Source organism: Drosophila hydei, unplaced genomic scaffold, assembly GCF_003285905.1.
Source record: "Drosophila hydei strain 15085-1641.00,03,60 unplaced genomic scaffold, DhydRS2 tig00008128-arrow-arrow-pilon, whole genome shotgun sequence".
Lineage (NCBI taxonomy): Eukaryota > Metazoa > Arthropoda > Insecta > Diptera > Drosophilidae > Drosophila > Drosophila hydei.
In genome coordinates, this window is record NW_022045838.1 from 1,976,387 (window position 1) to 2,004,040 (window position 27,654).

The following is a 27,654-nucleotide window of genomic DNA, read 5'->3' on the forward strand; positions in this document are numbered from 1 at the left end:
CAGTCGCTAGACCGCAGCAAAGGAGGCTGCAAAATTGAAAACAAAAAAAGGGAGAAAAGAAAACGCAAAACGCAAAACGTTAAAAGTGAAAAACTATGCTGAGTCACAGACCCAGAATAGCTAACGGAACGTCGCCGAAGCCAACAACAAAAAGTGAGCAAAAACCGCTGAATGCCTGCAGCAGCAACAACAATGGCAAAAGGCAGCTGCAGCAGCAGCAGCAGCAGCAGCTACTGAAATCCGCCCAAGTTGTGGGTAATGCTGGCGTAAAACAAAAGCTTATCCTGTTACTGCCTGCCGGTCTGCTGGAGACGTAGGTGTTGGCGGGAATGCTGGCCACGGAAATACGTTGCCATTGCCACAGCATGTGGCACACAGACACACACACACACGCGCGCGCACACAGTGGGCGCAAATCCAAGAAAAGACAGAGTAATACGCGCTAGACATACGACTCGTAATATGCTCTATGACACAGTTTGATAGCACTTGACTTAAACAGTTACTGAATTGCTAAGAAATTATTGACGAAGTCATTTTATGCCAGACAATTCCATTTATTTTTGCCAGCACTGTATATTCTCAAAACCAGCTGAAGCACTAATTAATGCAGAACTTGGCAGCACTTTTTCTTGACATTTGACAGGCGTGCGTGGCAGCCATATTGTATGCATAGCAGAATGACAACAGTAGCTGTGTGCGATCAGCAAGGCAGGCTGATTTAAGCGTCCAACAGATTTGGCAGCACTTTGCTTTAGCTATTTTGTGCAAGGCAGGCAGGAGTGATTGGCAGCACTAATTGTTGCGTGTCAAAAGCTAATTTGAATGAAATAACTAACAGCATTGGCAACATAGTGCTTAGCTTATCAAAGCATAAATTAAATTATCATTTCATTATTATTGTATAATAGCTTAAATATACATGTGCTAAACTGCACGGCAGATTCGATGTCTGAGTTGAACAGTTAGGGTATTACAAAAGCGCCGGCATGCCAGAAAAAGCGCAGCCACAAAAATGGCTGGGGCACTTGCAAAGAGACACACAGTATGTGAGAGTGAAAGAGAGGGAAAATGTGTGAGTAAATGTAGTTGTTGTTGCTGTTGGCTGGCAGTGGTTGCCATTTAGTCGCTATAGTGCGATAGTTGATAGTGGTAAGCACTGAGCAGCAGTGGCTGTGGTGCAACAGGGTGTATTATGGTCGTTAAGTTATTACCTACCACGCCGACAATGGCAAAGTTTACACAGCGAAACTTTCCAGAAAGGGAAATTCCTTTAACGGCGACGAGCGACGGGCGACGGGCGACGGACGACGGCCAACGCCACATAGAATGTGGTGGAATGAATTGTTGTTAATGCCACCCGCGCAGAGCTTGGCGAGGATTTTCCTTGCTGCAACAACGAGCGAAAAAAAAAAACTGAGTGTGGCATAATTTCGCTCGTTGCCAAGTCAGCGGCTGCCGCTGGCCGAAGAGCAGCCCAACATAAAATAATAGCGAAATAGAAATAAAAATAAAAATTAAAAATAAGTAAAGTTTACTTCTGGCTTTTTATTAGACAACGACGTTTTAAGCCACCTCTGATCTTGGCTAAATTAATTGCAATTAAAGTAGGGAGCAGAGCAGCTGTGAGAAGTCGAGCCATTTTTTAATATTAATTATGCAATTCGGTGGCAAGTTTTCAAGCAACTAAAACTTTTGCATATTATCATAAGTCCTGATTAAGTCTCAGCATAGATAAAAAGCTAATTCTGATTTATCTCTTTTCTTTGCCCTGCTTCTTTTCTTTTCTCTTCTGCTATTTTTATCTTCACTACATATCTTCCCTCATCCCTTTTCATATATTTTCCATTCACTTCTACTTTTCTTTTATCATCTCTTCCCTTTTTATGTTATCTTATCTTTACTCTTCTCATCTCTTCTGTGCTCATATCCTCTCTCTCTCTCTCTCTCACTCTTCTCTTCTCTCTGCTCTTTGCTTATCTGATTTCTTATCTTCTCTTTCTCTTTTCTTTTCTTATCTTATGACTTCTCTTCTCTCTCTTCTCTTCTCTCTGCTCTTTGCTTATCTGATTTCTTATCTTCTCTTTCTCTTTTCTTTTCTTATCTTATGACTTCTTCTCTCTCACCTTTCTTCTCTCTGTTCTTCTCTTCCCCTCTCATCTTCACTTTTCATCTTATCTCTTCTCTTCCCTTATCTTGAAATTCCGTCTCTTCACATCTCTCCACTCCTCATCTTATCCTTCCCACCTCTCATTTCCCCTCTTCACTTCACTTCCCACTCCATAGAAACAATGTGGATCTGGCACCCGGAGATCGCTATGTGCGCATTGCCTTCGCCGAGGCAGCCAAGGAAATCGATATGGCCATTAATAATACCCTTGACATGCTCTTCTCCAATCGCTCGTCCCGTGCACCTCCCAACTATGGCGAGCTGCTGCGCGTCTTCCGCTTTCCCACCGGCCAGGCCAGGCAGTTGGCGCGTGCCGCAGAGATCTATGAGCGCACGCTGGTCAACATTAGGAAGCATGTGCAGCAGGGCGATAATCTGACCATGGAGAGCGAACAGTACGAGTTTAGGGATCTGCTATCGCGCGAGCATTTGCACTTGGTGGCTGAGCTATCCGGCTGCATGGAGCATCGCGAGATGCCTAACTGTACGGATATGTGTTTCCATTCGAGATATCGCAGCATTGAGGGCACTTGCAACAATCTGATGCATCCCACGTGGGGCGCTTCTCTGACCGCCTTTAGACGCCTCGCTCCGCCCATCTATGAGAACGGCTTCAGCATGCCCGTGGGCTGGACCAAGGGCCTGAAGTATTCGGGTCACCCCAAGCCCAGTGCTCGACTGGTGTCCACCTCGCTGGTGGCTACTAAGGAGATTACGCCCGATGCCCGCATCACTCACATGGTCATGCAGTGGGGTCAGTTTCTGGACCACGATCTGGATCATGCCATACCATCAGTTAGTTCGGAGAGCTGGGACGGTATCGACTGCAAGAAGACCTGCGAAATGGCACCGCCCTGCTACCCGATTGAGGTGCCCCCGAATGATCCGCGCGTTCAGAATCGTCGCTGCATCGACGTGGTGCGGTCCAGCGCCATCTGCGGCTCTGGCATGACCTCGCTCTTCTTCGACAGCGTGCAGCATCGCGAGCAGATCAATCAGCTGACGGCCTACATAGACGCCTCCCAGATGTACGGCTACAACACGCCCTTCGCCCAGGAGCTGCGTAACCTCAGCTCCGACGAGGGTCTGCTCCGCGTCGGCGTGCACTTCCCCAATCAGAAGGACATGCTACCGTTCGCGGCGCCCCAGGACGGCATGGACTGTCGTCGCAATCTGGATGAGAATAAGATGAACTGCTTCGTTTCCGGCGATATTCGAGTCAATGAGCAAGTGGGTCTGCTGGCCATGCACACTGTTTGGATGCGCGAACACAATCGCATTGCCCGCAAGCTGGGCGAGATCAATCCTCACTGGGATGGCGATACGTTGTACCAGGAGTCCCGCAAGATTGTGGGCGCTCAGATGCAGCACATCACCTTCAAGCAGTGGCTGCCCTTGATTATTGGCGAGAGTGGCATGTCCATGTTGGGTGAATATCGTGGCTACAATCCCCAGCTGAATCCGAGCATTGCAAATGAATTCGCAACGGCTGCTTTGCGCTTTGGCCACACCATCATCAATCCCATACTGCATCGCTTGAACTCCAGCTTCCAGCCCATACCGCAAGGACATCTGCAGCTCCACAAAGCCTTCTTTGCTCCTTGGCGTTTGGCCTACGAAGGTGGCGTTGATCCTCTGCTGCGCGGCATGCTCGCTGTGCCCGCCAAGCTCAAACTTCCCGATCAGAACCTGAATACGGAGCTGACGGAGAAACTGTTCCAGACGGCACACGCTGTGGCCCTCGATCTGGCTGCAATCAATATACAACGTGGAAGAGATCATGGCATACCCGGCTATAACGTCTACAGAAAATTCTGCAATCTGACCGTTGCCACGGACTTTGAGGACCTGGCCGGGGAGATCACCAATGCGGACATCCGAAAGAAACTAGGCGAACTCTACGGACATCCGGATAACATTGATGTCTGGTTGGGTGGCATACTCGAGGATCAGGTGGAGGGCGGCAAAGTGGGTCCACTCTTCCAATGCCTGCTAGTGGAGCAGTTCCGACGCCTGCGTGATGGTGATCGCTTCTACTACGAGAATCCGAGTGTCTTCCAGCCCGAGCAGCTGGTGCAGATTAAGCAGGCCAACTTGGGACGCGTCCTCTGCGATGTGGGCGACAACTTCGATCAGGTTACGGAAAATGTGTTCATCCTGGCCAAGCATCAAGGCGGCTATAAGCCATGCGAGGACATACCCGGCATCAATTTGTATCTGTGGCAGGAGTGCGGCAATTGCAACAGCCAGCCAGCGCTCTTCGACTCGTTCGTGCCACAGACCTACACCAAGCGTAGCCAGCGCCAGAAACGTGATGTGTCCAGCGAGCAAGAGGTTCCGACTGCAGAGGGCTACGACAGCCCATTGGAAGCGCTCTACGAAGTGAACGAGGAGCGCGTTAGCGGCTTGGAGGATCTAATTGGCAGCTTCCAGAAGGAGCTGAAAAAGTTGCACAAGAAACTGCGCAAGCTGGAGGACTCCTGCAATGCAGTCGACGCTGAGCCAGTGGCGCCTGCTCCGCCCCAGCCGGCGGTTGTGAAGCCCAAACGGAGCCACTGCGTCGATGACAAGGGCACCACACGCTTGAACAACGAGGTCTGGACGCCGGATGTGTGCACCAAGTGCAACTGTTTCCACGGCCAAGTGAACTGTGTGCGTCAACAATGCGGCGAGATCAGCTGCCCGCCAGGCATTGAACCACTGACACCGCCAGAGGCCTGCTGCCCGCACTGCCCCACAATGCCAACCAAAAAGAAGCTGGACAATTGAGACAGCCATTTGCATATCGACTTAACAATTAATCAACGCCCCTCTTAAACTTAGTAGCCACATTAACACTAGAAGGCGGTTTCCATTCGAGAGCACGGAAACGTAAATCAAACTCGAGTATAGAGACAGTCAAGGATTCATAGTATTTATCAATGGAAGCCGCCTTTAACTCTTAACCATAACGCACACAGAGCAACAAACAATTAATTAACAAATTAACTAAATATCTACTGCTACACGTGTAAACAATAAAGCACAATATCAAAACTTAGCACACACTATCTACTGAAAGTTTACGTATTTAGTGTGCGATCCTTTGGCTATCACTGAGTTGTCCTTTTTGTGCCGCAACTGGCAGTCGAGGAATGCGAGCGTCTTTCCAGCTCGCACTAAATTAGCCTCGATGAGCACTTCATCGCCCACACGAGCCGTTTTCAGGTAGCTAACATTGATGTCAACTGAGACACCTGGGTGGCAGGGCTTCGACATCAGCGCATAGGTCGTTATCATATCTACTAAAGTCGCCGTATAGCCGCCATGCAATCCTCCAGCTTTATTTAGATGCTCTGGAGCAACGGTAAATTCTGCAGTGCAAATGCCATCGCCGCCATCCAATATTTTTACCTAGATAAAGGTTGAATCCATTAGCCTCTGTCGATTCTAAAGCTAACATCTTCATACCTTTTCCAAGTGTCGCTCAAAGCCTGTGGCCTTGGCAATAATCTCTGAAATATGCTTAGCGAACTACAAGCCCTTTTTGCGTGTGCCCATATTTCTGTTGTTATGAAACGAGTGGATAGCAAATAAAAAAAATCATATCAATAAGCTCTAGAGATGAGCGGCTATGTGCTGTTATCGATAGTTCATGGTTCTTCACATTCGGTAGATAACGCAGATCGTCTCATTTGCATGTAATGACGTCAATAGAGCGAATACAGCTAATTGAGCTATCTTTTATTTGTTTAGTTTTATAAGCAATTACATTTATTAGCTCGATTGTGTATTAAAGTCCACATATTTGGTTTGTCCACCTTTGGCAATGATTTTGCCATCCGCTTTATTTCGGAGCACACACTCGATGTATGCCATCTTGCGTCCAGCATGCATCGTGTTGGCATCCACTTCTATAACATCTCCAGGTTTGGCTGCAGATATATAGCTCACATTTAAACTAGAGCTAACACCAGGATGTGAGCCCTTTGACATCAGTGCATAAGTAGTTACATTATCTAATATGGTGGCCGTTAAGCCGCCATGCAGCGAGCCTACGCGATTCAAATGCTCAGCCTCAACAGTAAATTCGCCCACGCAACGCCCTTCGCCGCCACTCGTTATTTTAACCTGTAACATTCAAATGTAGCGCGTTATCGATAGTCCTTCTTACATAATTTATCGAATCAAAATTTCAGCTGATTAGTGCGTCGTTTCTACGTCCTTTCTTTACAAAAATATTCAGGTGCACTCACCATTTGAGTGACGCGATCAAAACTTTTGCCTTTGGAAATAAATTCGGCTACTTTTTTAACCATTTCAACGCCATTCTTAGCTGACATTGTGGCTAGCTTCTTTTGGCTGTTGCATTCACTTTGAAATGAAAAAAGCTACTGAAGCAAACGCTAGCGATGGCAAAGGTGAATAACAAATGAGCAATATAAAAAGTTTACAAAGTGTATGTGTGTGTGAGTGTATGTCACAAAATTTTTAGGCATGTGTGAAATTCGCGCATTTTTTGTTGTGCTCGCTCTGTACGCGTCTGCGTCTGCGTCTGCCGGCAGAACGACAGATTAAAAGAGCTAATTAAAAAGTATTAAACGCGATAATTTGAAAATGAACACATTTCAGATAATATATTGTGTTTTTGCTTAAGTTTGTTTATAATTTTTGTCTTGCAGCTATGATCTTTCATGTACTGTGTAATCACGAACTCAGGCAGGAAACTGTTCATGACTTTGTTTCCTACACAACCGATGGCAACTGCATTTCGTTGATAGGCTCCAAGACGGAGGTAGTTACTCTCGAATTGAATTGCAAGTCGCGCCGTCAGCTGCCCTTTCCTTATACCCTGGCCACCTGGAAGTGCATAAACAAAATACGACCATTGGACCAGCTGGCGGAGCAGGTGAATCTCCAGCAGATCTATGAAAGCGGCAATGTTCTGGAGCAACAACACCTCAGCCTGGACTCCGTTTACACAACCATTTGTGCACAGGATGTGCCCGCACCCAATCGCATAGCCGCTAAATTGGCCAACCACCTGCTGCCCGATGGCAGAATGCTGATGGCCAGCTTGAACAGCTATGGCGCACTGCATTTGTTGAGTAAGCTTCCAGAGCAGCCTCTTTGGGTATCCTACAAGAAGGGTATCGATGTGGCCGCCACGCTGCGGGATACATTGCAGCCACCGTATGAAATTCCAGCTGCAACGATCAAGACATTCCGACACTATCAGGGCTATATGGATCGCAGTTGGATAACCATGCTCGCTTGGCGTTCAGTACAAAGGGGGGAGAACTTTGAGCTCGTCCTGGGAACAGCTGCCGGCAGTATATGGACACTGACTTTATGCAGCAATGCATCAACTCTGGTAGCCCATTCCGAGTTGCAGACACTCCTGGGTCGCATTTGTTTTATGTACATCTACGAGGATCTGCTGCTTGTGAGCGACAACAATGGCCTGGTGCATCTCTACAGGTTCAGCGCTGCAGAAGGGGAGAGTCTCTGTCTGGTTAAGACTCTTTGGCTGCGCCCGGATCGCCTCGGCCTGCAACAGGCTCTGATTACACACTGTCCGACACGGGATTGTTATTATATAGCTTGTTGCAAGTCAGCGCACTTGCTCATCTGGTGTATGCCCAGAGAGACAAGTGGCCACTGGTTGGAGACCCGTCTACATACAGGTGGCATGAAGATAACAGGTGATCTCTACAGTCACAATTTACCGTTTCATACTTTTAATATTTATTCTTGTTACAATCAAAAGGTTTCTGCGATGTGGGGAACAACAACTATGCTTTGGTCACAGCACGCGGACAACTTTGCCTAGTCGAGCTCAGCCACAAGCCCGGCCAGCTGAGCACTAGCATGCGCTCAATCGAGGTAGACGACACGGAAAACGAACAGCCACTTGGGTTATGGAGCAGTCCCAACAAAAACCTAATTACCATCCTCTCCACACGCAACAAAGAGTATCTGTTCAATAAGACAATACGGCGTAATATCTTGCACATCCGCGTGGGCAAAATACAAGCAGGCAACGTGCTGGACAAGCTTACTCAATGCATCTTGCCCAGTGTATCCATGAACAGCTATTTAGATCTTTTGGTGGAAATACGCCTGGATATCTTTCAAAGGCCCAAGCTGGATGACTATATAGACTATTCGCCAATCGAAGGCTTCAACTTTGATAATGATGCCACAGACGCACAACTGCAGCAGCTGCAGCTCAAGTACCACGTCCTCGATACATTAATTTTAGCACAGCGTGACCAACGCAATCAATATCTGCTCGAGCAAATCGAGCACGAATTTCAACTGCTATTGAGCTTGATTGAGCTGACGCATATACGTCTGCGTCTTCAGTACTTGAGCAATCTGCAGGAGCTGACTGCATTTCAGCGACAGTCAGCGCAATGCCAATTGGCGGCCAGTGAACGAATTAGACTGCAGCTGAGGCAGCAACTGTTACGTGAGAAGGCAAATAATGTGGCTATTAAGCACTTTGCTCAAGCTGAAATGGAGGAGCACTTTGAGCTACTGCAGGTGAAGCTGAATGTGCCAGAGATAATGCTCGAGGATGCAGAACACCTGTGCGCGATCTCCTATATGCAGGTGAAGGTCTAGTTAGTTATATCTAACACTACACACAACTGACAGATTCATATCTCCCCCAGCTAACTCCCTCGCTGGAACGTCACTACTGCACGCTCTGCGGACGCCAGGCTTTGATGGAAAAACAGCTACTACTGGAGCTTTACGAACCCGGTAGCTCGCTGCTGTGTCCCTACTGCCATGGTAGCTACGCCTTGGAGCTTTTGGATGCATAAACTTGAACAGTGCCTCTCTAAATTTCAATACCAAATCAATGCCGCAAGCTTCAAGCTGTTTTCTTTTTCCAATTTTCTCGTTGAATCTGTGCGGTTTGATCAGGTGTCGAAATCTAGAATATGCCCGTTAAATTTTATTCGAACGTAGATTATAAGTGCATGTTTGTCTAGTTAAGCAACATAACTTAATACAGTGAAACATAGATAATGGGACTGGTCTCGAGCAGCAGCATATCCTGCTCGAGCTGTCGCAAGTCACTCTCCAACTTGCCCTTGCGCTGACGCTTGTTCTCGCTGTCAATCAGCAAGGGCATCGACTGATAATTCTTGGTCATCTCATTCAGATGAGCGCGAAGACCCACAAGTATTTCATTACGCTCCTCTTGATCCATTACGCGCATGCCTGGCATCTCAGGCGGTGCTCCATCGGCACGTGCTGGTTGCGTCATTTCGGTTAATGATTCTGTCAGCTTCGTGCCGCCGCAAACCTCCATGAGACGTGCCCGTTCCTTACAGCAGATGGTGTGTGCCTCTTTGAGCATAGCTTTGGTCTTCTGTATGTAAACGGGGACCTTCCCAAAGTCCTTGCGGCACACATACTGCGGCACCATGCCCGAGTTCAACAAATTCTGGCGTGTGCCGCCGGGTGTGTCCACATAGCGTGGAGGCGGCGGACAGCGCACGAAGCTACTTGCACAAATCTTATTACGGTTAACAAAATTCGGCACCATGTCCGGTTTTGTAACCTTTTTGCCCATCGGCGGCAGAGGTGGCATGTTGTCACTTTTGGGGCACACGTGCAAATTCTCGCGACGCCATTTGACACCCTGATTCTTGCGCAAGAAGGCGCACGGCGGATCGAGCGGCACATTGGCACAGCCCATGGTGCGATGATATGCCTTCTTGGCATCGGTGAGCAAGCGGACGCCTCCCTTTAGCAAGATAACATCATGCTTCTTGCGCTCTATATTTAGACGATCACGCCGCTCCTTAGCATATGCAGCTGCTTTTGTGGACGTACCTGCCGGATGGTATCATACGTTAGATATGCTATTAAGAAAAAATTTCTTCGCTCTATTTACTATTGACTACTGGACGATTTTCCGGCGGCTTCTCGGGCGCCCGCTCCAAATCAAAAATATTCTCATTATGATGTGTTATGTAGACCAGCGACATGACTTGAGTCCTTACAAAATGACTTCCTTTTTGCGCTTGAATATATATGTATATATATGATAATCTGGCGAAATCTGTATTTTACTGAAAATATATTTGTAGTGCTAGCTTGTAATTAAAAATATCTGTATGTAACTAAATTCAACGTTGCCTAGTTTCAAAACACTTCCAAACGGTTGCTACACAAATTTGACTGTTGCTCTAGCAACATTTCGAATAAAACTTGCAAAGTTTTTAAGATTTTTCGGGGTTGCATTATACCACAAAATAAAGGGGTGCAATAATTATTGACCAATTAAATTAAATTAAATTTTAATATAATTCTATAAAAGTTGTTTTATTAAAGCACAATATCAAGCAACAGCTTGTGTCGCACACGAGTTACACTTACACTTAGTATAAATTGTATATAAATGGTTACCATAAAAATTCGTGGTGTGTATAAATAGTTTATGTATCTGTGTGTGTAAGTGTGGGAGTGTGTGTGTGTATACATATTTATATAAAATAGCACTTAAAAGGGGTTTAAAACATGCATTGATTTGGAAATTGGAAGCACATTGAAAAGACGCACAGCAGCATTTTTAAAAAGCACACAAACTGGTGCTAAGGGCACAATACAACTTAAAATAACTAACTTATGTGGCTATATAAATCAATATGTATATGGATATGGATGTATGTGTGTGTGTGTGCGCGGTATGAATATGAAAGCCACTTAGAATTTGCACTGTTTAGACAGCTTTTGCAGGCACTACAGCAGAGTTTCGCATGACGCTATTGCAAATTATACAAAATGTGAGTCATTAATTTGGAAGCGTGCGCGCAGCTCATTTGTTATTGTTTTCACTGCTCTCCTTGTTGCGCTCCTCGCGTATGCGCTTGAACGCCTCCGTCTTGACAAAGTCCACAAAGTTGTAGACTACGCTGCTTTGCACCGGCGCCCGCACTGCAGCAGCATCAGTGGCACCTAGACGCGCCGGTTGATTCAGAGCAGATTTACCTTGGGAATATAGATTACCTACGCTCATGCTCTGACGGTTGAGTAGTTGCGGTTTGTTGGCAACATCCAGATCAAAGTACTGCAGCTTGTGCTCTGGATGCTGCTGCTGTTGTTGCTGTTGGCTTTGCTTGAATGCCGCTACCGTTGCGGCAGCTACTGCGGCTGCGACTGATGTTGAGGTCATGGCTGCTGCTGCAGATGCTGTGCGTTGATGCTGCACTGATTGGCTGCCGGGGCTGCTGGGATGCTGACGATGCTGCTGACGTGGCAGGGTACGCGTCTCATGCAAATAGGCGATAGCTGTCGGTGAATGAACATCCGTTTCATGCGGCAGCACCATCGAAAGCGGAGCGCCAGACGAGCGACGCGTTGACGGCGACATGGTAGCCGATGAGCCCAACTTTATAAGATTTCAAAATACAATAACCAGTTAAATAATCAGTAGTCAGAGTAGCTATATTAGCTCATACCTTATAAGCATTTGGTTTGCATTTGCGATCCACACTGGGTGGCGCACTGGACTGCAGTTTGGTTCCGCTCAGCTTGCTGCTCAGCTGCTCCATGGTGCACACGGGTGGCTTGGCTGGGAATTCCTCGGGCGGTTTATCCTCCACGCTGCTCTTGTGCGTAGCTTCCAGCGGCGTGTTGGATGCCTTAGGCTTTAGCTTGCGATTAACAGGCGGGCAATCGGCTTGTTTAATGAAATCATATCGAAACACATTGCCCTCCATGCGAGTGGGCGCGGCATTAGTATAACAATGCTGGCGAGGCAGCGTGCGTGCACTGGTTGGCGAATTGACTGCCGTTGTGGTTGCCGTTGTCGTTGCTGATGGCACCACCTGGTTAGCTAGTGCAGCAATGCACGTATCGGCCATCAGATTAGGTGTGGAAGCAGCTATGGGATTACTATTGTGCGGACTGGTAACCGGTCGTTCGCCCAACAATTGACCCACATTGCAATAGGGCAACTGATGTGAGCGTGGAATGTCATAGCTCTCTTCTATCAACGACGAATTCGCATGTCGTGTGGCCACAATCGCTGGCGATGTGTTCTCCGTGTCCGACAGCTGTGGCAAATCTCGTTGTAATCTATAAATTGGAAAGATTTAATACACATCGAATTTGAGTGTGAGCTCTGATTACTTTTCGTTATCCTTAAAGTCCAGTATAAGATTATTTTTGTTCTTCAGCACCTTGGCTAGCCTCTCCAGCGTATGATGCTCACCAGCGCCATCAGCTGCTGTGGCTGGTATTGTAGCCAGCTGCTTGGCATGCCTGGCAGAGCCTGACGGCACCAATGCAGCTCCATCTTCTGGCATCTTCGAGAAGCGCTGCGAATAGGTTAACACAAAGGATTCGTTCTCAATGGAACTATCCGATGGGCGTGTACTGCGATCTAAAACAGAAAAGTTTTTTAGTTAAAATCGAACTATACAATCGATATGCTGAAGATATATGTATATATATCTTTTTCACTTGCCAACATTCTCACGTAATGGCAACGGATGCGCCCACTCATCGTCGTCTGTAAAAACGCTCTCTGAGTCAGAATCAGAGCGTTGACTACGCTGCTTTCCACTGGCGTTTGCCAGTTGTTGCTGCAATAGTAAATGCAATCACATTAGCAAATAGTTAAATATTTTCAATGTATTTAAGAGCTCACCAAGCTGCAGTTGGTAATTTTAGGTGAATAGGATTGATCGTTGGTTAAGTTGAGGCCAATGTTGTTGTGGCTGCGCGGCGTATCATAGAATTTGGGATCCAAATTGTTAAGAGCAGCCGCCGCATTGGCGTGGCTATCCAATAAAAATTTTGGGCTGCCCGTAAAGCATTCACTAATGGGTATATACGGCCCCGAGGCAGTGCTCAGCGCCGGCGATGCCTGCACGCTGCTGCCATGCTGCTGTGATATGGCCTCAGCCAATGTTTGTTGATTTAACACCAGCTGCTCGGGCAGCTTACGGACCACGCCATTCGAATTGATGGCGAGACGTGCAGCAGCCTGTGCCTTTGCCTGTTCCTGTTCTTGTTGCTGTTGTTGTTGCTCTGTAGTTGCAGCCTGCGCTTGTGCTTGAGCCTGTGCCTGGATCAGAGCGCTCTGATTCAAATAGAGCGCCGTTGCAGGCGACGGTGGCGGTTGTTGCTGTGCAGCCGAGAGCAACTGCTGCTGATCGAAATGTGCATCGCAGAGCAATGTTTCGCGATTGTTGTAGTCCGTATTCACATAGACCGAGTCTGAGTTGTTGTTGGAGCTCTGCGGCTGCTGATCAATGACCGCTGGCCGACGCAGCAGCGAATTGGCCGTAGTCCCAGCCGAGGAGTGCAACGAAGTGGTTGTTGTATTTTGTGTGGAGTTGCTCAAGGCGCCGCTCGAACTGGTATGCTGCTGTGCGCTGCGATTCTCATCTGCAGTGAAAGGAATTGGCCAGGTGAAAGTAGTCTGTAGACCAGTTAAAGATTTGATTAACACTTACCAGCTGCTGCAGCGGCAGCTGCTGCTGTCGATATTGCTGTGGCGCCTAGAGGCAAATCATTCGATTGCTTCGTATCATGCAGATGGCACACCTGACAGATGCAGTTCACCCAGTCGCGCATGCTCGCTTCGGTCTCGGCAGCCAAGTAATATGTGCGCTTCGGCGTTTTAATGTCAAACATATACTGAAACTTTTGCTTGCGATTCTCTAAGCGCAGGCCGCAGTCAACTTGCTCGCATTGATCCAAATCGATAACACCCTTCAGCTTGCGGCACTGCTGATCCGTATAGTATTCGAGGCAAAACTGCTCCGGTATCTCGCCCTGTTTCAGCGTGAACCAGCGACGGCGCCAGCGCTGCAAAAACAACAAAAGCAACAAGTTTTAACTTTACTAAGGCAAGATAAGCGAGCAGCAGGGGTGCAGCCAGTGGGTAGTGGGCAGTGTGCAGTCGGACAGCTGACCAGACGCTCAGACAGCTAAAATGTGTTGGATATGACAACGATAAGCTGCAGCAACTGCAACTGCAGCAGCAGCGATGGCTCAGCTATCAGCATTGATGAGTAAGCTGCGCTAGCTGCGCCGCGAGCGCCGCTGCTGACGTCGCTGTTCATTTTCCGCGAATCTTATTTACATTGACATTTTCTTGAGTAATCAGCAGCTCACACCCACGAGCATTGCCAAACAGCTGAAAGAGTATGTTGACACCGCCACAAAGCAGTGCGGTTAAGCGAACTGTTGCCTTTTAAACAAGGCTTAAACTCAAGGTGTCCAGACCACTTCTTTATGAGCTTTAATGTTTGTCAACAAAAAGGTAGATAAATTAAATAATAAAACATTCAACGAAAACAGTTCATTCAAAAGTCGGAAGTACGATCTGTCACGCGCTATTCATTTGATTCGAACGTGCTAAGCTTTCTTATAAAAAGAACAATAAAAACTCCCTCAAGATGAATATTTTTCGTTAATGTTTAATTTCAGATTCTTGATTCTCGTTTTTTGACAATGAATTCAATTTTCCATTGCTTTCAAATAGTCTCGGATATATGCATATGCCATATTCTATAGGTATATATTTACGCTAAGCATCCAATTATTTGAAAAAAAGTTAAAATTCATGGAAAAAACTTGATCGATAAAGCTGGATCAATGCCAATTAATGGGAAAAATAACAAGATCAAGGCACGTAAATGCGTATAACATATACCCTATATATAGATTATAGTTCGGCATGTTCGCACATGAGTCAAGAATTAATATAATATGTTATGCTTGACAGATGAAACATGGGAGGAAAACATGAATCACAAGATGATTATAAAGTATAGAAGCAAATGGTTCTATGTGATAATACAAGTTGGAACATGGGGCTTTACATATAATATCTTTAATAAATGGCACACAAAGAGTATTTGCCCTTTGCTAACTCATTCATTTGTTTTTGTTTAATGAATTTTACCAGACAAATTTGCATTGTTGTCTGCACAATTTCACGCTTAATTCAATTATAAACAATAAACATAATGCCACAAATACAGCGAACGCACACGCACGTACACACACACACACACACACATTCATAGTGTATGAAGAAACTGGCACCCCAAGGCGCAACCAAACTGAAGAGCAATAATAATAATAGGCAACTAATTTTCTTGGCATACAAAATGACATAGGGCTGGGCTCGAATAGGACGTTTAGTCCCTCTATATAAGGTCTGCGTTAATAATAATGCAACCCAAACCAAAAACAACAGCAGCAACAAGTGCGTCATTGTTTTTGTGCGTGCTGTGTGGCTTATCGTTTACATACACACATCTTTGTTTACATACATACAGATGTATGTACATACATAGGCAGCGTGCGCTAGTCAAAAGGGAATGGCCGAGATTTACCCTGTTTTGTCATTCTTTCATATTTACTGAAAACCATAGGAGAATAAGAAGCAACTATTTTCATAAAAACTATTGGAGGAACAGGTCCCACCCCAACTTTATATTTGCTCTCGCTTTTTCGCTCAAATATGACCTGTGAGTCTTAAGCGTATTTTGATCGATGGCAGCTCTCACTCTCTTTTTTGCTTCCACTTCATAACTGTTTTTTTATATTGTTTTTGCTTACTCTGTACAGCTCTCTCTCTCCCTCTCTTTCTGTGGGCGAATTTTATTATACGTGTGCTCAAGCAGCAATTCACTTAAATTCCCATTTTAAGTAGGAAATATTTTAAAATAGTTCAAGGATTTACCGTATGTTCACATTGACATGATTATTGTAATTTTTCTGCATAATAATTGTATTCATGGTCTTCATTTTTTACAGTTTTAATCTCGTGGAATTCATATACTGCATACTACAGGTTATAATCTATGTAACCCCATTGAAATTGGAGTGTAGGGTATTAAAAGATGCATATGTATATGTACATGCCTCCTTAATCGTTTTGCATTTTTCATTTTGTGTGCTTGGGGCCACACTTTCTACTTGGGAGTAAAATTTTGATCAAACGTGCAACAGTTGCTCAACATTTGTAATTTAATATCTCAACAACACCGCTAGCGGCGCTTAACGGTTAGCGCAGGTAAACATTTAATTAACCGTAAACTTTGAGGGCAGTCTCACAAAATATTCCCACGCCTAGAAAACGCAAACATAAATATACACACACGCACACACATATACTGGCGCAGCTATTGAAAATAGCTCATTTACAAATTTTACAAATTCGCAGAAACAATAACAGAACAATTGGCTTGCGGTTTTTTATTACATTTTGCTTTTCAATCACTTCGGCCAGCATTTCCAAGCAACAGCAGGAGGAGCAACAACAACGACAATTCGATATCAGCCATGCAGCCCATGCCCAGCCCGTCAGCCGCTTATTAATGAATTAAAAATGATTATCGGACTCACAACAACAAGCAACCAAATGATCGCAGGCCCAAACACACTTACACACTTACACACTATACACTCACACACACACAGTCATGCACACGCACAAACATTGAAAATGTATGCAGAGCGTAATTGTACAAAAAAATGCCGTTTGGTGCGTTTCTTTGCATGACTCAGTGTTAACAAACGGAAAAAACAGTTAAATGCCTTTTCCAGGCGTTTTGTTGTTGGTGTTTTTGCATTTTTTTTACCGTATGCTGTGCTTGCAGCTTGTAATTTGTACATTTCACTGAACATTTGCTATTTGCATTGAAACTACCGCAGCAACAAAAATGCTTTGTTGCTGTATTTGTGTGGGTCAATAAACTTACAGCACGCCAAATACGCTTTGAGGGCGGCGATTTTATAAGCCATCCTTCGTGGAATGTACTATCCATTATTTATTTATGCGCACGATTATTTAAAACAAAATATATTGCTTTGATTTTTCACTGTCCGCACACAACACAACGCACCAACACACTCGTGCATTTATTTTCATTATTTTAGTATCTTCTTAACAGCAATTCAACTTTAACATATGAACGTAATGTTACTTAACAGTGGAAACCAAACAGTACATTTACTGCCTACACAAAAGAGCCAACTATGTTACCATTTGGAAGGTCACAGTATTATTAAACATTTATTAAATATGACTAATAGTTTTAGTGGTCATTTTAACTCAACAGCTGTGTATAACCGAATAATCACTGTAACTTAACAGCAACCAGTCGATGTTTCTACATTCGTGCTTATCGAATCTGGTTACCCACAATTTAATCCGATATAAAAGTCATATCGATAATCCAATGTGATACACAGTATAATTTGACTACAACGAACATGCTCATTATATGTTACCTCTATTTGATTAAGCCTATTTACTATTAATTAAATATATGTAATAAGAAAACAAGTCTTTTATTTAGAAATAAATTTTATTCCGTCGCGTCAATTGCATGTTAACCACATACAGCTTTCCCATATACATATGCACAATTATACTGAACAGCGCAACACAGTAAAGCATTACGCCGATTTCAGACGGAACGTACTCCTCCAATTCTTGTTTATTTGTCCTTGCTGTCGCCCTTACCACCACGAATCCTACCAGTACGACGGGCAGCGATGAGACCGACCTTGCGACCAGCGGATGTGCCACGCTTGACTGTGGATGCCTTACCAATATGTTGATGGTTACCACCACCGTGGGGATGTTCCACAGGGTTCATGGCAACACCACGCACCTTAGGCCAGCTGTTACGCTTCACCTTGTACTTGTGGTAGGCACGACCGGCCTTCAGGATGGGCTTGTCAATACGACCACCGCCGGCAACGATGCCGACCATAGCGCGATTTGCCGATGGGACGACCTTCTTGGCACCCGATGGGAGCTTGACACGGGTCTTCTTGGTATCGGGATTGTGAGCGATGACGGTGGCGTAGTTGCCAGAAGTACGAGCCAAACGGCCGCGATCACCGGTCTTCTCCTCCAAATTGCAGATGATGGTACCTTCAGGCATCTGGCTAAGTGGCATTACATTGCCAATCTGCAGGGTAGCCTTACGGCCGCAGTAGACGAACTGGCCAGTGTGCATGCCTTCGGGGGCGATGAACATCTCCTTGCGGATCTTGTAGCGATAGGGATCACGGAAGTGAACGACAGCCAAGGGTGCGCCACGACCGGGATCGTGAACGATATCCTAAAAATAACAAACAAATATGCAATCAGTCATATCCATGTGCTGTTGTTGCCATATCTAACAAAAGCTTACCTTGACGACGCCGCGAATGTAGCCAGAGCGCTCGGCAAAGTCCAGAGAACGCAGCTTGGCGGCTCCCTTGCGCTTCTTGACGTGCGCCTTGAAGACGGAACCGGCGCCTTTACGCTGTGCACGAATTACACGACCCATTTCTATAAATTGCAAGAAAATCAAATTAATGTTTTGCACCGACCAAAATGAGTCATTTTTGTTTAACAAGACTGCAATATTTTACAAATATGGCATGCATACGGAAGCTTAAGCCACATTTCAAACTATTTGTTTATTATTTATTTGCGATGTTGCAGTTTGGTTTATTAATTTTACGATTATCATTTCAGCGGTCGACACCTACCGATGCTCGGGTAAAAAAGAAAAGAGAGAAGAGGAAGACATAAGCATATTGTCAAAGTTTGACACTTAGCGCTGCCAACTTCACACTGTTTTCCGTCAGCTGTTCAGTGTTGCTAATTCAGTTGAAGTTATCGTTAATCGGTTTTAAGAGCTCCCACTGTTAAATCGAAAACAGTCAATTTGAATTGCAGTTGATTTTTATTTCTTTTTTTTTGTTTTTTTTTAATTTTCAGATTATATATATAATAATTTTTTTTTTATGATTTAGATTTACATTCATTTAATCATCAATTTACTTGTTTTATTTTAGAAATAAAGTAAGCATTTTATTACTAATTCTGTTTGTTTTTTTTTTTTAAATTGCATTGTAGTGCATTTTGTTTAAAGAACATTATTAAATATATGTGGGGGACATGGGGTATACATTTATTTATTTTATTTTATTTTTTTTTCATTTCTTTTATAACACAAAACAAACAAATATTTAAATATTTTTTTCTGCATTTTTCAATTTCATTTTCAACTTAAAACAAAAGAGAATAATTCATACATTTTTTTATTATTTTTCTTTAGCAATAATCGCCAGTTTAATTTGACATATGTATGTATGTGAGTGTGTGTGTGTGTGTGTGGGAGTGTATTGCAGCAGGCAGTTTATAGTGTGCCGATTTGCTAGAGAATGTAAATGTGAATATTTATATATTGCAACGTAGCCATATTTAATAATTAAACTTTATAACTCTCTCAAAAAAACAAATAGAAATCAAAAAACAATACAAACGAAATGCACAGCACACAAAAGCCGAGCTTATCAATCAATCAATTAATCCATCAACATCTAATTGAATTCGTTATTTTTCCAATTTTAACATGCTAGCTTTTATTAAATTTTTTATAGAATTTCGTATTTTTTTAAGTTTGTTTTTTGTTTTTGTAAGTTCTGTATAAAAGTTCGGTAAAAAATGCTGCTTAACTAGTTTCATCTTCGAATTGCCCTTATTCAATCTTGTTTTCAGTTGTCTTTCAAATGTGACATGGATTCTGACTTATCAATCGATCAATCACTCAATCAATTGTCTCATAATTAGCTTCAAAAATGTACGTTAAGCATATATATATATATTTTTTTTATTTTTTTGTTGCTGTTGTCTGTGTTGCTTGCTGTTTTAGAAATTTTTTTGTTTATTTTATATTTTACACATTTACTCATGAATCATAATTTGTTTTTAATTTTTGCTTTTTTCCAGCTTTCTCTATATTATTATTTACTTTTGCTTTTGTTTATCACTTAGTTTTTACAATGGCGCTTTTTTGTTTTTGTTTATATTTTTATTTTCATAAAAAATGAGCAGACACATTAATTTATAATTTGATATAAATGTAAATGTTTTGTTTTTTATTTTTTGTTTTTTTTTTTTGTTTTTGTTTTTGTTTTTTTTTCGCACGCACATTAAAAAATAAATTCAAAATGTGAAAGAAAACTAAATTTGCAATTCGTAAAGTTTTCTTCGCAGCTTTTGCCTTGGCTTGAACTTAAGTTTAACTTGCGGGCACAAAAAATATATATAATAATATAATATAAGTAGAAAAAACAATATATATATATATATAAAGATATATATATGCACACAAATTTAAAATGACATTTTAAATGAAATTGTTTTGTATGTGCATAAATTACTTGGGGGCATTTGCTTTTCTTACTTTTCGTTTTACTTTTCTTTCTTCTCATATTTTTTCTTTAGTTATGTAAAATACATATGCATATGTATGTGTGTATATGTGTTGCTAATCAAACGTGTGTGTAGGTGTGTCTAATAAACAACTTTGTGTTTTAAGAAAATTAAAAACCTCGACGAGTGAGCTTGGGGAAAATATTGTTGTCTGTCGCCTTTAACACATTCTTCTTCGTCCTCCTCTTCTTCTTCTTCTTCTGTTTGCTTATTTTGTTTATAATTATTATTACATTGTTTAACGCTCGCTTAAAATTGTACACTCCCATTTATAAGAGTTACATTTGTAAATTTTTATAGCACATTTACTAATTGAAACGTTTTTCCTTTTGCTGAACTTTGATTCATAAGCACATTTTGAAGTGTGTATTGTGTGTGTTTGTGTGTGTGGTGTGTGTCTGTGTGTGTAATATGTATAGGATGTTATTTTTCACTTAAAAATTATGCACTTTTTACTTAAACGAGCTAAATGTGTGTGTGTGTAGATCTCTGTGTAGATATTTGTTTTTGTTTTTCCTTTCGTTTTTGTAAGTTGTAAAATAAGTAGAAAATGTGGTTGTTGTTGTTGTTCAGTTGCCAAAATAAAAAACAAAGAAGTGGGTTGAGGGTCTGCCCGACGGCCCTTTACCAATTGGCCATGCCCGGCTTGTTGAGCGTCATGAAATAGATTTGACACGATGAAGCACCTTTGGCACTGCTGAAGAATACTTTGTCATTGCGCTCGCAAAGGAATTTCAAGCGTTGCGCCTTCTTGTGCATGAACACACCATCCAAATGGCCGCTCTCAACGGAACGTATCTGTAAGCAGAAACGGTGTGCATGAGTTTATCGAGTATTCACTGTATTTAGTTTATGTGTGACGCACCTCTATTGCTTTGTTGCCCCAGCCCATAATTTGTCCAGTGCCAATGTAGGCCACCGAGGTAGGCATTTCACCCCACTGCAAAGGGAGAGCGGGACGGTTTATATAGATATACAAATTGGGCATGGAATACAGATGTAAATACAGTGAACACTCTATGCAGGAACAGCATTTTGGAATACAGTGAAAGGTCTATACAGCAACATTAAGATTTGTTGCCTTGATGAACTTAAGCAAAATTCTACAAATTGCCTTTCTCTTACAGCCAGTGTTCACTGTACATATCATGCCAAATACTTGCCTGCAGCACAATATTCTTGGATACACGACCGGCAGTATTCACATAGACGCCTTCATTGTCATAGCACAAAAGGAGTTGCATGCCATTTGAATTTGGAAGCGCCACGATACAATGGGGAATGATTGCACCCTGAGTCTGTATGTAAGGAATACAAAATTCGGTACAGGGCACAGCCAGTTGGTTAACCAATGCCACTTACATGCTTAGGAAGATATATATCGTATACTTCAGCTGAATCTAAATCAACCGCATGGAAACCTTCAGCAGAACCATAAATCACTTTCAGTCTCGACTGATCCTCAATTGTGAGATCGACCAAAAGCGGGCGATGTTCCAGTTCACCAAAATTCTACAAAATAACATGAAATTGTTAGATTGGCATTTGATATATATATATATATACAAGTGATCTCACCTTAAATGCCATAAATTTGTGATATGGTTTGGGCGCCCATGCATAAATTTCAATTGAGTCTTTTAATGCAATCACTAGGAACTTAATCCTTTCGTATTTGACAATCTTAAAATGTACAGCACCTTGTAGATCACCCACATTTATCCAGCCATTGCGACGCTCCACTTGCTGTGGGTTTAAAGAGACCGATTACAAGAATTAGTTGTGGCAATTGGAACAATACAAAGTTTACATTACGTGCTAGACTTGAAACTAAAACGGGACTTTATATTACATTAAAACATTGTTTTGTATGCTTAGAAGTTAGCTGTACTTAAATACCTCATATGATATAGTCGTTCGATTAGATCGATCTTCTGAAGATATGCTTCAAATTACATATAATAATTGTAATTAAATTTGCTGACAGTTTGCCAAATAGCTCAAATTTTGATAGCAAAACATGTTTCATGATCGCAAACGATCTATTCTAGGTATATGATATAATAGTTTCGGTTTGTACATATTACTGAAGCACAAAATGTTTATAAGAAAATAGATCGTCTCTATATAGTGAACCGATCTGTACTACATATACAGAAGTACGAACTGCTGCAAAAGGAAGTCTACAATAGAATCTATTTCGGCTAACGCTTCGTCTGTTTACAAATATAGAAAATATATATACTCCACAAACTATCATAATACTAAATATTATATTCCATCTATAAAGCTATGCCATCTTAGCTCTGCTCCACTCACATCGGAGAGTCCATCGGTGCGCAAGATCTTCGACTTCAGCCAGGATAAATAATAGACGCGCACGCGATTCTTTTTGCCCGATATGGTGACCAATATGTTTTGGCCCTCTAGCACCTCCATTTGCTGGAAACGGCGACGCGAGATGAGCTGATATACCTGCACAGAGTAAAGACTTCATTAGTAGTCATCTATATATGTATGAGCACTCTTTGCTAACCTTGCCCTGTCCGGAGCGATCGAGCAGCATGAGTCCATTCTCCGTGCCAATTAGCAAATTGACACCCCAAAGAGCGGCGCACAGGATCTCCGAGTTGAAACGCTTTTTATACTTACGAATTTCGGGCGTATCGTTGGCCGCCTCGTGGGATGTGGGCGTGACATTGACATTGACCGTCGACTCACGACGCGTCGGTCCAGAGCCGCCAGCGCCAAAGCCAAAGGTGAGAAAACTGCGTTGTTTCTGTTGCAGCGCGTACGCATGCGGCGGCAAGTGATTGGAGGCGTTCGTTGTGGTTGTGGTTGATGTGGATGATGTTATCGTTGAGTTGGGTGTCAGGTGTAGAATGTTCGCAGAGGAGGAAGAAGCAGATTTATGCAATAAATTAGTAATACTGCTGGAAGAACGCGTTTTACTTATCGAATTCTTTGGCGAGTTTTGTCGCGAATTCGATTTGGATGAGGCCAGCGAGATGGTTGATTGTGGTGAATTATTAGCGCTAATAATTACACCACCGACAACGCTGCCGCCGCCATGGCCATGGCCGCCAACGCCGACGTTGACGTTGGCGGCGCTGCTGCTGACGATGCAGCCGCCGATGCCGCTGCCGCTGCCGCTGCCGACGCCGCTGCTAGCGATAAACGATTTCGATGGCGTGGAATGCACGGATGAGCTAATGGCCGCTTGATACTTTATTTGATTGATTGATTGATTGATTGATTGTTTGTTCGATTGATTGATTGATTGATTTATTCATTTGTTTTCGTTTCGTTCGTTCGTTTTTGGTTTTAAAAAAGAAAAGAAAATAGAAAAAGTGCAAGAAAAAAATTTCAATTAGTCTTCGAGTTGTCAAAAAATTAAAATTAATTAATTAATCATGCTAAGGGGTAGGGGTGGGTGTTCGTGTATATGTGTGTGTGTGTGGGATGGTTAAATATTGAGCAATAATTAAAATTAAAAAAAAAAACAATAGCCAAAAATATTTATAAATATTTGCATTAATGTAAACAGAGCTGAGAGAGAAATGTTAACAAACATAAAATGTGTTTAGTCTTTCCCCAGAGGCCAATCGTAAATAAAAAACTTTATAAACAAAAGTTTATATATTGATTTGTAAGTGTGTGTGAGTGTGTACATATGTCTGTGTGTGTAGAAAAACAATAAGAATGTAGAGGAGTAGCGTCCTCTGTAATGTGTCTGTAATGTGTACAGAGCGTTAACGGCGTGACAGCAAAACGAAATGTTAGTTACAGTGACAGTGACATGAGGCTGCCTGCTATGCAACGCAACGTGAAATGTAGTATAGTGAGAGAGCGAGAGAGTGACAGAGACAGAGACAGAGACATTGCGATCACAGTGGAGCGCAACTAATAAAAACAATCAGAAACATATATTTGAATATATACAACGACAAGAGACTTTAAAGTAGCATTCGGGTGCGAAAAATTATATAAATATATATAGAATTAAGGAAGCCCTGCACATTTAATATATTATGTACAATATCACATGACACATTTGGAAATAATAATAAAAAACTTTACACAAAAGTTTGGTAGTTGGGAATTTTTTTTTTTTTTGGTAGATTTTTAGACAGAGTATTTTTTTGGTATATTTTGAGAGCTATTGCTGTTGTTTGTTGGTTTGTTTGTTGTTTTTCATACTTACTATTGTAAATTTTTGGTTTGTTTGTAATTGATTTGTATTTTGTAATTTGTTAGAATATATCGTAGTGGCCATCAGCTCAAACGTTGCGGAAAGACAAAGCACAATTAAGAAGAAGAAAGTTTTTGTAACGTTTTTTTTAAATCTGGTTAAAATTTAAATTAATTTTCGGTTTTTTGATTGATTTAATAAAAGGACATGCACTTGTGAAAGTTGCGATTCGCATGCACATTTCTTGAATTTTCAAATTTAATATTCTTCGCATTCGATCTATTTTTAAATGCAATTTTTTTTTGGTTTTACGCGCTCTTCATAATGAACTTTGCTCCACGTCAAAGAAACATATTTATACGCTAAGATATTCTTATTGGATTAGTCACATTGTAAGTGTTAGATCATATTGAAATGGGTCAGTATAATTTGTTTGTTTAAAGCACAAAACGAAAAAACATATAAGAAAAAACAACTAAAGGACAATTTTAAAGAATATATTTTCGAGAGAAAAAACAAAACAATTCATTAAATTGTATTCAATTTTTTTTAATTGAGATCAATTGCTATAAAAACTAAACTCACTGTAACAGGGGCTTTTGTTAACAGAATGCTCTATGCGTTTTCTGTTACGCTTACAGAATGTTAAATGTGTACTTCGCAGACGAAATCTGTTAGGCAGCATGTTATGTGCTTGAGATACGATTTCTGTTAGATTAACAGAATGTTAAGTGCTTAATAAGCGAAAATGTAATTGAATTCATGATCTCAATCAAGTTGATTGAACGATTAAATATAATCAGACATTTATGACATAGACGATGTGTGACGCGTTTTATAGCTGCATTTATTCTTTCGATAATGCACAAAAAAAAAAAACAATAATAAAAACACAAATAACAGTAACTAAAAAAAGTCAAATAAACTAAAGTTGAACGCACAAAACACACAATGAAAAAATCGAATCATTCGATGTAGGTATAAGCCATACGTAGATATGGCTGCTGATGGTATTGTATGCGCTACTCACCTCCTCACTGGATGATTTATCGTGGCGCGGAGGCGTAGCCGGCGACGCCTGGCTAAGCAGATCGGGCAGAACGCTGCTGGTGCGTGTGCCGGGGGTGCCAAGGCCGCTGTTATCCCCGCCAGCTCCACTGCCAGCTACTCCACGGTTCTATCAAAGCGAGACAGAGAAAGAGAGAAAGAGTGTACGTGTGAGAGAGAGATGGCGTAAGACACATGAGAAAAGTTTGCAATCAAAAGTTTTGCTTTTTTAATGGAGCTCATAAATTGGTTGAAATCGAAATGAAATAAACAAAAACAAAAAAAAACGAGTAAATGAATGTTATATAAATGCTTTGAAAAAGGTAACACAAAAGTAACAAAGGTAAAAGGTAATGAATAAACAACAAATTTAAAGAGTCAAAGAGAAAGAGACAGAGAGAGAGAGAGCGAGAGAGAGAAATAGACAGTGTCAGATAGAAAGAGAAAACTAAATGAATGCCAATGAGATACTTAGGTATACTAAGAGACGCCTACAAAGTCTTCTCTTTAACAACCTTTTTCAATACAAAAGCTTACAAACTAAAACATTTAGTTTCTAGAGCTGCAAGTTCTGTTGCACATATACATACATACATAGGCACTTATAATTAATTACGGGAAGTTTTTTGGTTTCATTTTTCGTTTTTCACTTTTGCAGCAGGCAAAACGTTGCTCAATTTTGCAAAACATCACAGAAAATGTTGCTTTTGCTTTTTTGGAGTTTTTTTCTTTGTCAAAAACTTTTCATTGAAGTCTAACCAAACCAAGAAAACTTTTTGCACATCAAATTAAAAACAAAAAGCTTGAAAATTACATTTTAAAGCAAATAAAATGAAAATGAATGCAAAAGCTAAAGCAGCAAATAGAAAACATAGAGAAAAGTTAAGACTCAGCTAAAAGGGAAACTGGATAAGTCTATATAGCCCCTATATATTCTATATTTAATGTGTATTGGTTGTCTAGAGATCCTAACAAATGAAAAATATATTAAATCAAGTAAAACTTCAATATAAATCATATCTTTTAACAGCTTCTTCTTCTTCTGCACTTCTAATTCAATTTCTACATAAAAGTCTGGCTTCAGTTTTAGTTCTTGACTACTTCATCTAGCCTAAAAACGTATGCAGCCCATTTACTTTCCATGCTGCTTTCACAAATAGTGCCAAAACTTTAGATATATATATATATTCATATATTTATAAAAATAACCATGAGATGAGATTATTTACAAGTTCAGATAGGAAATTTAAAGCTAGAAATATATTTATTTTTTTTAGCATCTCATTAGCATTCGATACGTATGATTCTGTTTTTTATGGGTATGGTAAAATTATATACATATACAATAGCTGTATTACCGTTATTAATACTTAAGTTCTGTGTCCCAATTAGAAATAAATTATTTTTCTAATATGCATAATTATCAAGATTTTATATGTTATTTAAGCATTTCAGACTTATTTAGCCATAGTTATGTTATGTACAAATCGCTGTTAATATTATGTGTGTATGTATGTATTACCAATTGTGTGTATTACCAATTAGTTGGCAATTCTGATAAGAAATCAAAACCAAATGCAAATGCAATAAATATAAAAATAAAACATGCTAGGCAAGGTCAAAAGCAGTTAAGAAATACAAAGAACAAAAAAACAGCAAACAGCAATTATAAATGTAGATAAATAAAAACAAATGATTGTTTAATCTTAACATTGTTTCTGCTGTCTTTTGTTGTTATTCGTAGGCAGCGCTATTTACGAGCTGTTAGTGCAATGTTATTAACAGGAGCTGCAAGGGAATGGCAATGGCAATGTCAGTTGAGAGAGCGAGCAACAAATAGATGTAGTGTAGTAGAGCGAGATAGCGAGATAGAGGGCGAGCGATGAGTATGTGTGTGTGGTGTGTTTTTGTTGTTGTTGCGGTGAGTATCAAAATTCTAGCCAAATGGTCAATTTTATTTGCATTACGCTTTGTACTTTTTTTTTTGTTTTGTTT

The 27,654-nt window shown here is 41.7% G+C and overlaps 7 protein-coding genes across 15 annotated transcripts in view; 2 read left to right on the forward strand and 5 right to left on the reverse strand.

Annotated features, from left to right (window-relative positions):
- Window positions 1–4,962, forward strand: part of LOC111602919 (peroxidasin) — a 36,635-nt gene extending 31,673 nt beyond the window's left edge. Inside the window, exon 9 of the mRNA XM_023320265.2 lies at window positions 2,287–4,962. Coding sequence (XP_023176033.2) covers window positions 2,287–4,939 — 2,653 coding nt within the window. The 3' untranslated portion in view covers window positions 4,940–4,962. The remainder of the gene's footprint in view (window positions 1–2,286) is intronic.
- Window positions 4,950–5,725, reverse strand: LOC111602925 (acyl-coenzyme A thioesterase 13). The gene is given in 2 exon segments (XM_023320273.2): window positions 4,950–5,563; window positions 5,621–5,725. Coding segments are annotated over 2 exon segments (432 nt in total). The 5' UTR covers window positions 5,711–5,725; the 3' UTR covers window positions 4,950–5,221.
- Window positions 5,726–5,908: 183 nt separating this feature from the next.
- Window positions 5,909–6,512, reverse strand: LOC111602924 (acyl-coenzyme A thioesterase 13). The gene is made up of 2 exons (XM_023320272.2): window positions 6,406–6,512; window positions 5,909–6,280 (listed from the first exon to the last, which is right to left on the reverse strand). Exons 1-2 carry the CDS (start codon window positions 6,490–6,492, stop codon window positions 5,927–5,929), a joined length of 441 nt encoding a protein of 146 aa, XP_023176040.1. The 5' UTR covers window positions 6,493–6,512; the 3' UTR covers window positions 5,909–5,926.
- Window positions 6,513–6,516: 4 nt separating this feature from the next.
- On the forward strand, window positions 6,517–9,225 carry LOC111602922. 2 transcript variants are annotated; one of them, XM_023320268.2, is made up of 4 exons: window positions 6,517–6,570; window positions 6,832–7,854; window positions 7,920–8,767; window positions 8,830–9,225. In XM_023320268.2, exons 1-4 carry the CDS (start codon window positions 6,531–6,533, stop codon window positions 8,980–8,982), a joined length of 2,064 nt encoding a protein of 687 aa, XP_023176036.2. In that variant the 5' UTR covers window positions 6,517–6,530; the 3' UTR covers window positions 8,983–9,225. The 2 variants fall into 2 exon arrangements, with proteins under 2 accessions (XP_023176036.2, XP_023176037.2); XM_023320269.2 differs by lacking the exon at window positions 6,517–6,570 and adding an exon at window positions 6,714–6,743.
- Window positions 8,973–10,326, reverse strand: LOC111602923 (enkurin). The gene is made up of 2 exons (XM_023320270.2): window positions 10,065–10,326; window positions 8,973–10,003 (listed from the first exon to the last, which is right to left on the reverse strand). The coding sequence occupies exons 1-2, from the start codon at window positions 10,156–10,158 to the stop codon at window positions 9,168–9,170; spliced, it is 930 nt and encodes a 309-aa protein (XP_023176038.1). The 5' UTR covers window positions 10,159–10,326; the 3' UTR covers window positions 8,973–9,167.
- Window positions 10,327–10,478: 152 nt separating this feature from the next.
- LOC111602881 (protein daughter of sevenless) overlaps window positions 10,479–27,654 on the reverse strand; it is a 44,657-nt gene continuing 27,481 nt past the window's right edge. For 4 of the 8 annotated variants that reach the window (XM_023320210.2, XM_023320208.2, XM_023320212.2 and 1 more), the window contains 8 exons: window positions 25,643–25,789; window positions 22,957–23,646; window positions 22,740–22,895; window positions 21,999–22,166; window positions 21,783–21,932; window positions 21,584–21,718; window positions 21,286–21,360; window positions 20,938–21,218 (listed from right to left, as the gene is read on the reverse strand). In XM_023320210.2, the coding sequence (XP_023175978.2) occupies window positions 21,045–21,218; window positions 21,286–21,360; window positions 21,584–21,718; window positions 21,783–21,932; window positions 21,999–22,166; window positions 22,740–22,895; window positions 22,957–23,646; window positions 25,643–25,789 (1,695 nt within the window). In that variant the 3' untranslated portion in view covers window positions 20,938–21,044. Of the gene's footprint in view, window positions 11,562–11,631; window positions 12,251–12,304; window positions 12,558–12,641; window positions 12,760–12,824; window positions 13,568–13,635; window positions 13,991–14,267; window positions 14,331–16,899; window positions 17,082–20,937; window positions 21,219–21,285; window positions 21,361–21,583; window positions 21,719–21,782; window positions 21,933–21,998; window positions 22,167–22,739; window positions 22,896–22,956; window positions 23,647–25,642; window positions 25,790–27,654 lie in introns of those variants that run through there. The other 4 variants (XM_023320211.2, XM_023320266.2, XM_023320267.2 and 1 more) reach the window with 4 other exon arrangements.
- Window positions 17,490–18,712, reverse strand: LOC111602893 (60S ribosomal protein L8). The gene is made up of 3 exons (XM_023320229.2): window positions 18,689–18,712; window positions 18,346–18,485; window positions 17,490–18,273 (listed from the first exon to the last, which is right to left on the reverse strand). Exons 2-3 carry the CDS (start codon window positions 18,481–18,483, stop codon window positions 17,641–17,643), a joined length of 771 nt encoding a protein of 256 aa, XP_023175997.1. The 5' UTR covers window positions 18,484–18,485; window positions 18,689–18,712; the 3' UTR covers window positions 17,490–17,640.

Excerpts from the sequence above, each read along its gene's own strand:
- LOC111602924 (XM_023320272.2), bottom strand. The coding sequence starts at position 6,492 with ATGTCAGCTAAGAATGGCGTTGAAATGGTTAAAAAAGTAGCCGAATTT. Across the intron at positions 6,281-6,405 it reads TTGATCGCGTCACTCAAATG|GTTAAAATAACGAGTGGCGG; the intron begins GTGAGTGCACCT and ends TGAATGTTACAG.
- LOC111602922 (XM_023320268.2), top strand. The coding sequence starts at position 6,531 with ATGAAAAAAGCTACTGAAGCAAACGCTAGCGATGGCAAAG. Across the intron at positions 6,571-6,831 it reads AAACGCTAGCGATGGCAAAG|CTATGATCTTTCATGTACTG; the intron begins GTGAATAACAAA and ends TTTGTCTTGCAG. Across the intron at positions 7,855-7,919 it reads AGGTGGCATGAAGATAACAG|GTTTCTGCGATGTGGGGAAC; the intron begins GTGATCTCTACA and ends TACAATCAAAAG.
- LOC111602923 (XM_023320270.2), bottom strand. The coding sequence starts at position 10,158 with ATGTCGCTGGTCTACATAACACATCATAATGAGAATATTTTTGATTTG. Across the intron at positions 10,004-10,064 it reads AAATCGTCCAGTAGTCAATA|GTACGTCCACAAAAGCAGCT; the intron begins GTAAATAGAGCG and ends ACCATCCGGCAG.
- LOC111602893 (XM_023320229.2), bottom strand. The coding sequence starts at position 18,483 with ATGGGTCGTGTAATTCGTGCACAGCGTAAAGGCGCCGGTTCCGTCTTC. Across the intron at positions 18,274-18,345 it reads ACATTCGCGGCGTCGTCAAG|GATATCGTTCACGATCCCGG; the intron begins GTAAGCTTTTGT and ends TGTTATTTTTAG.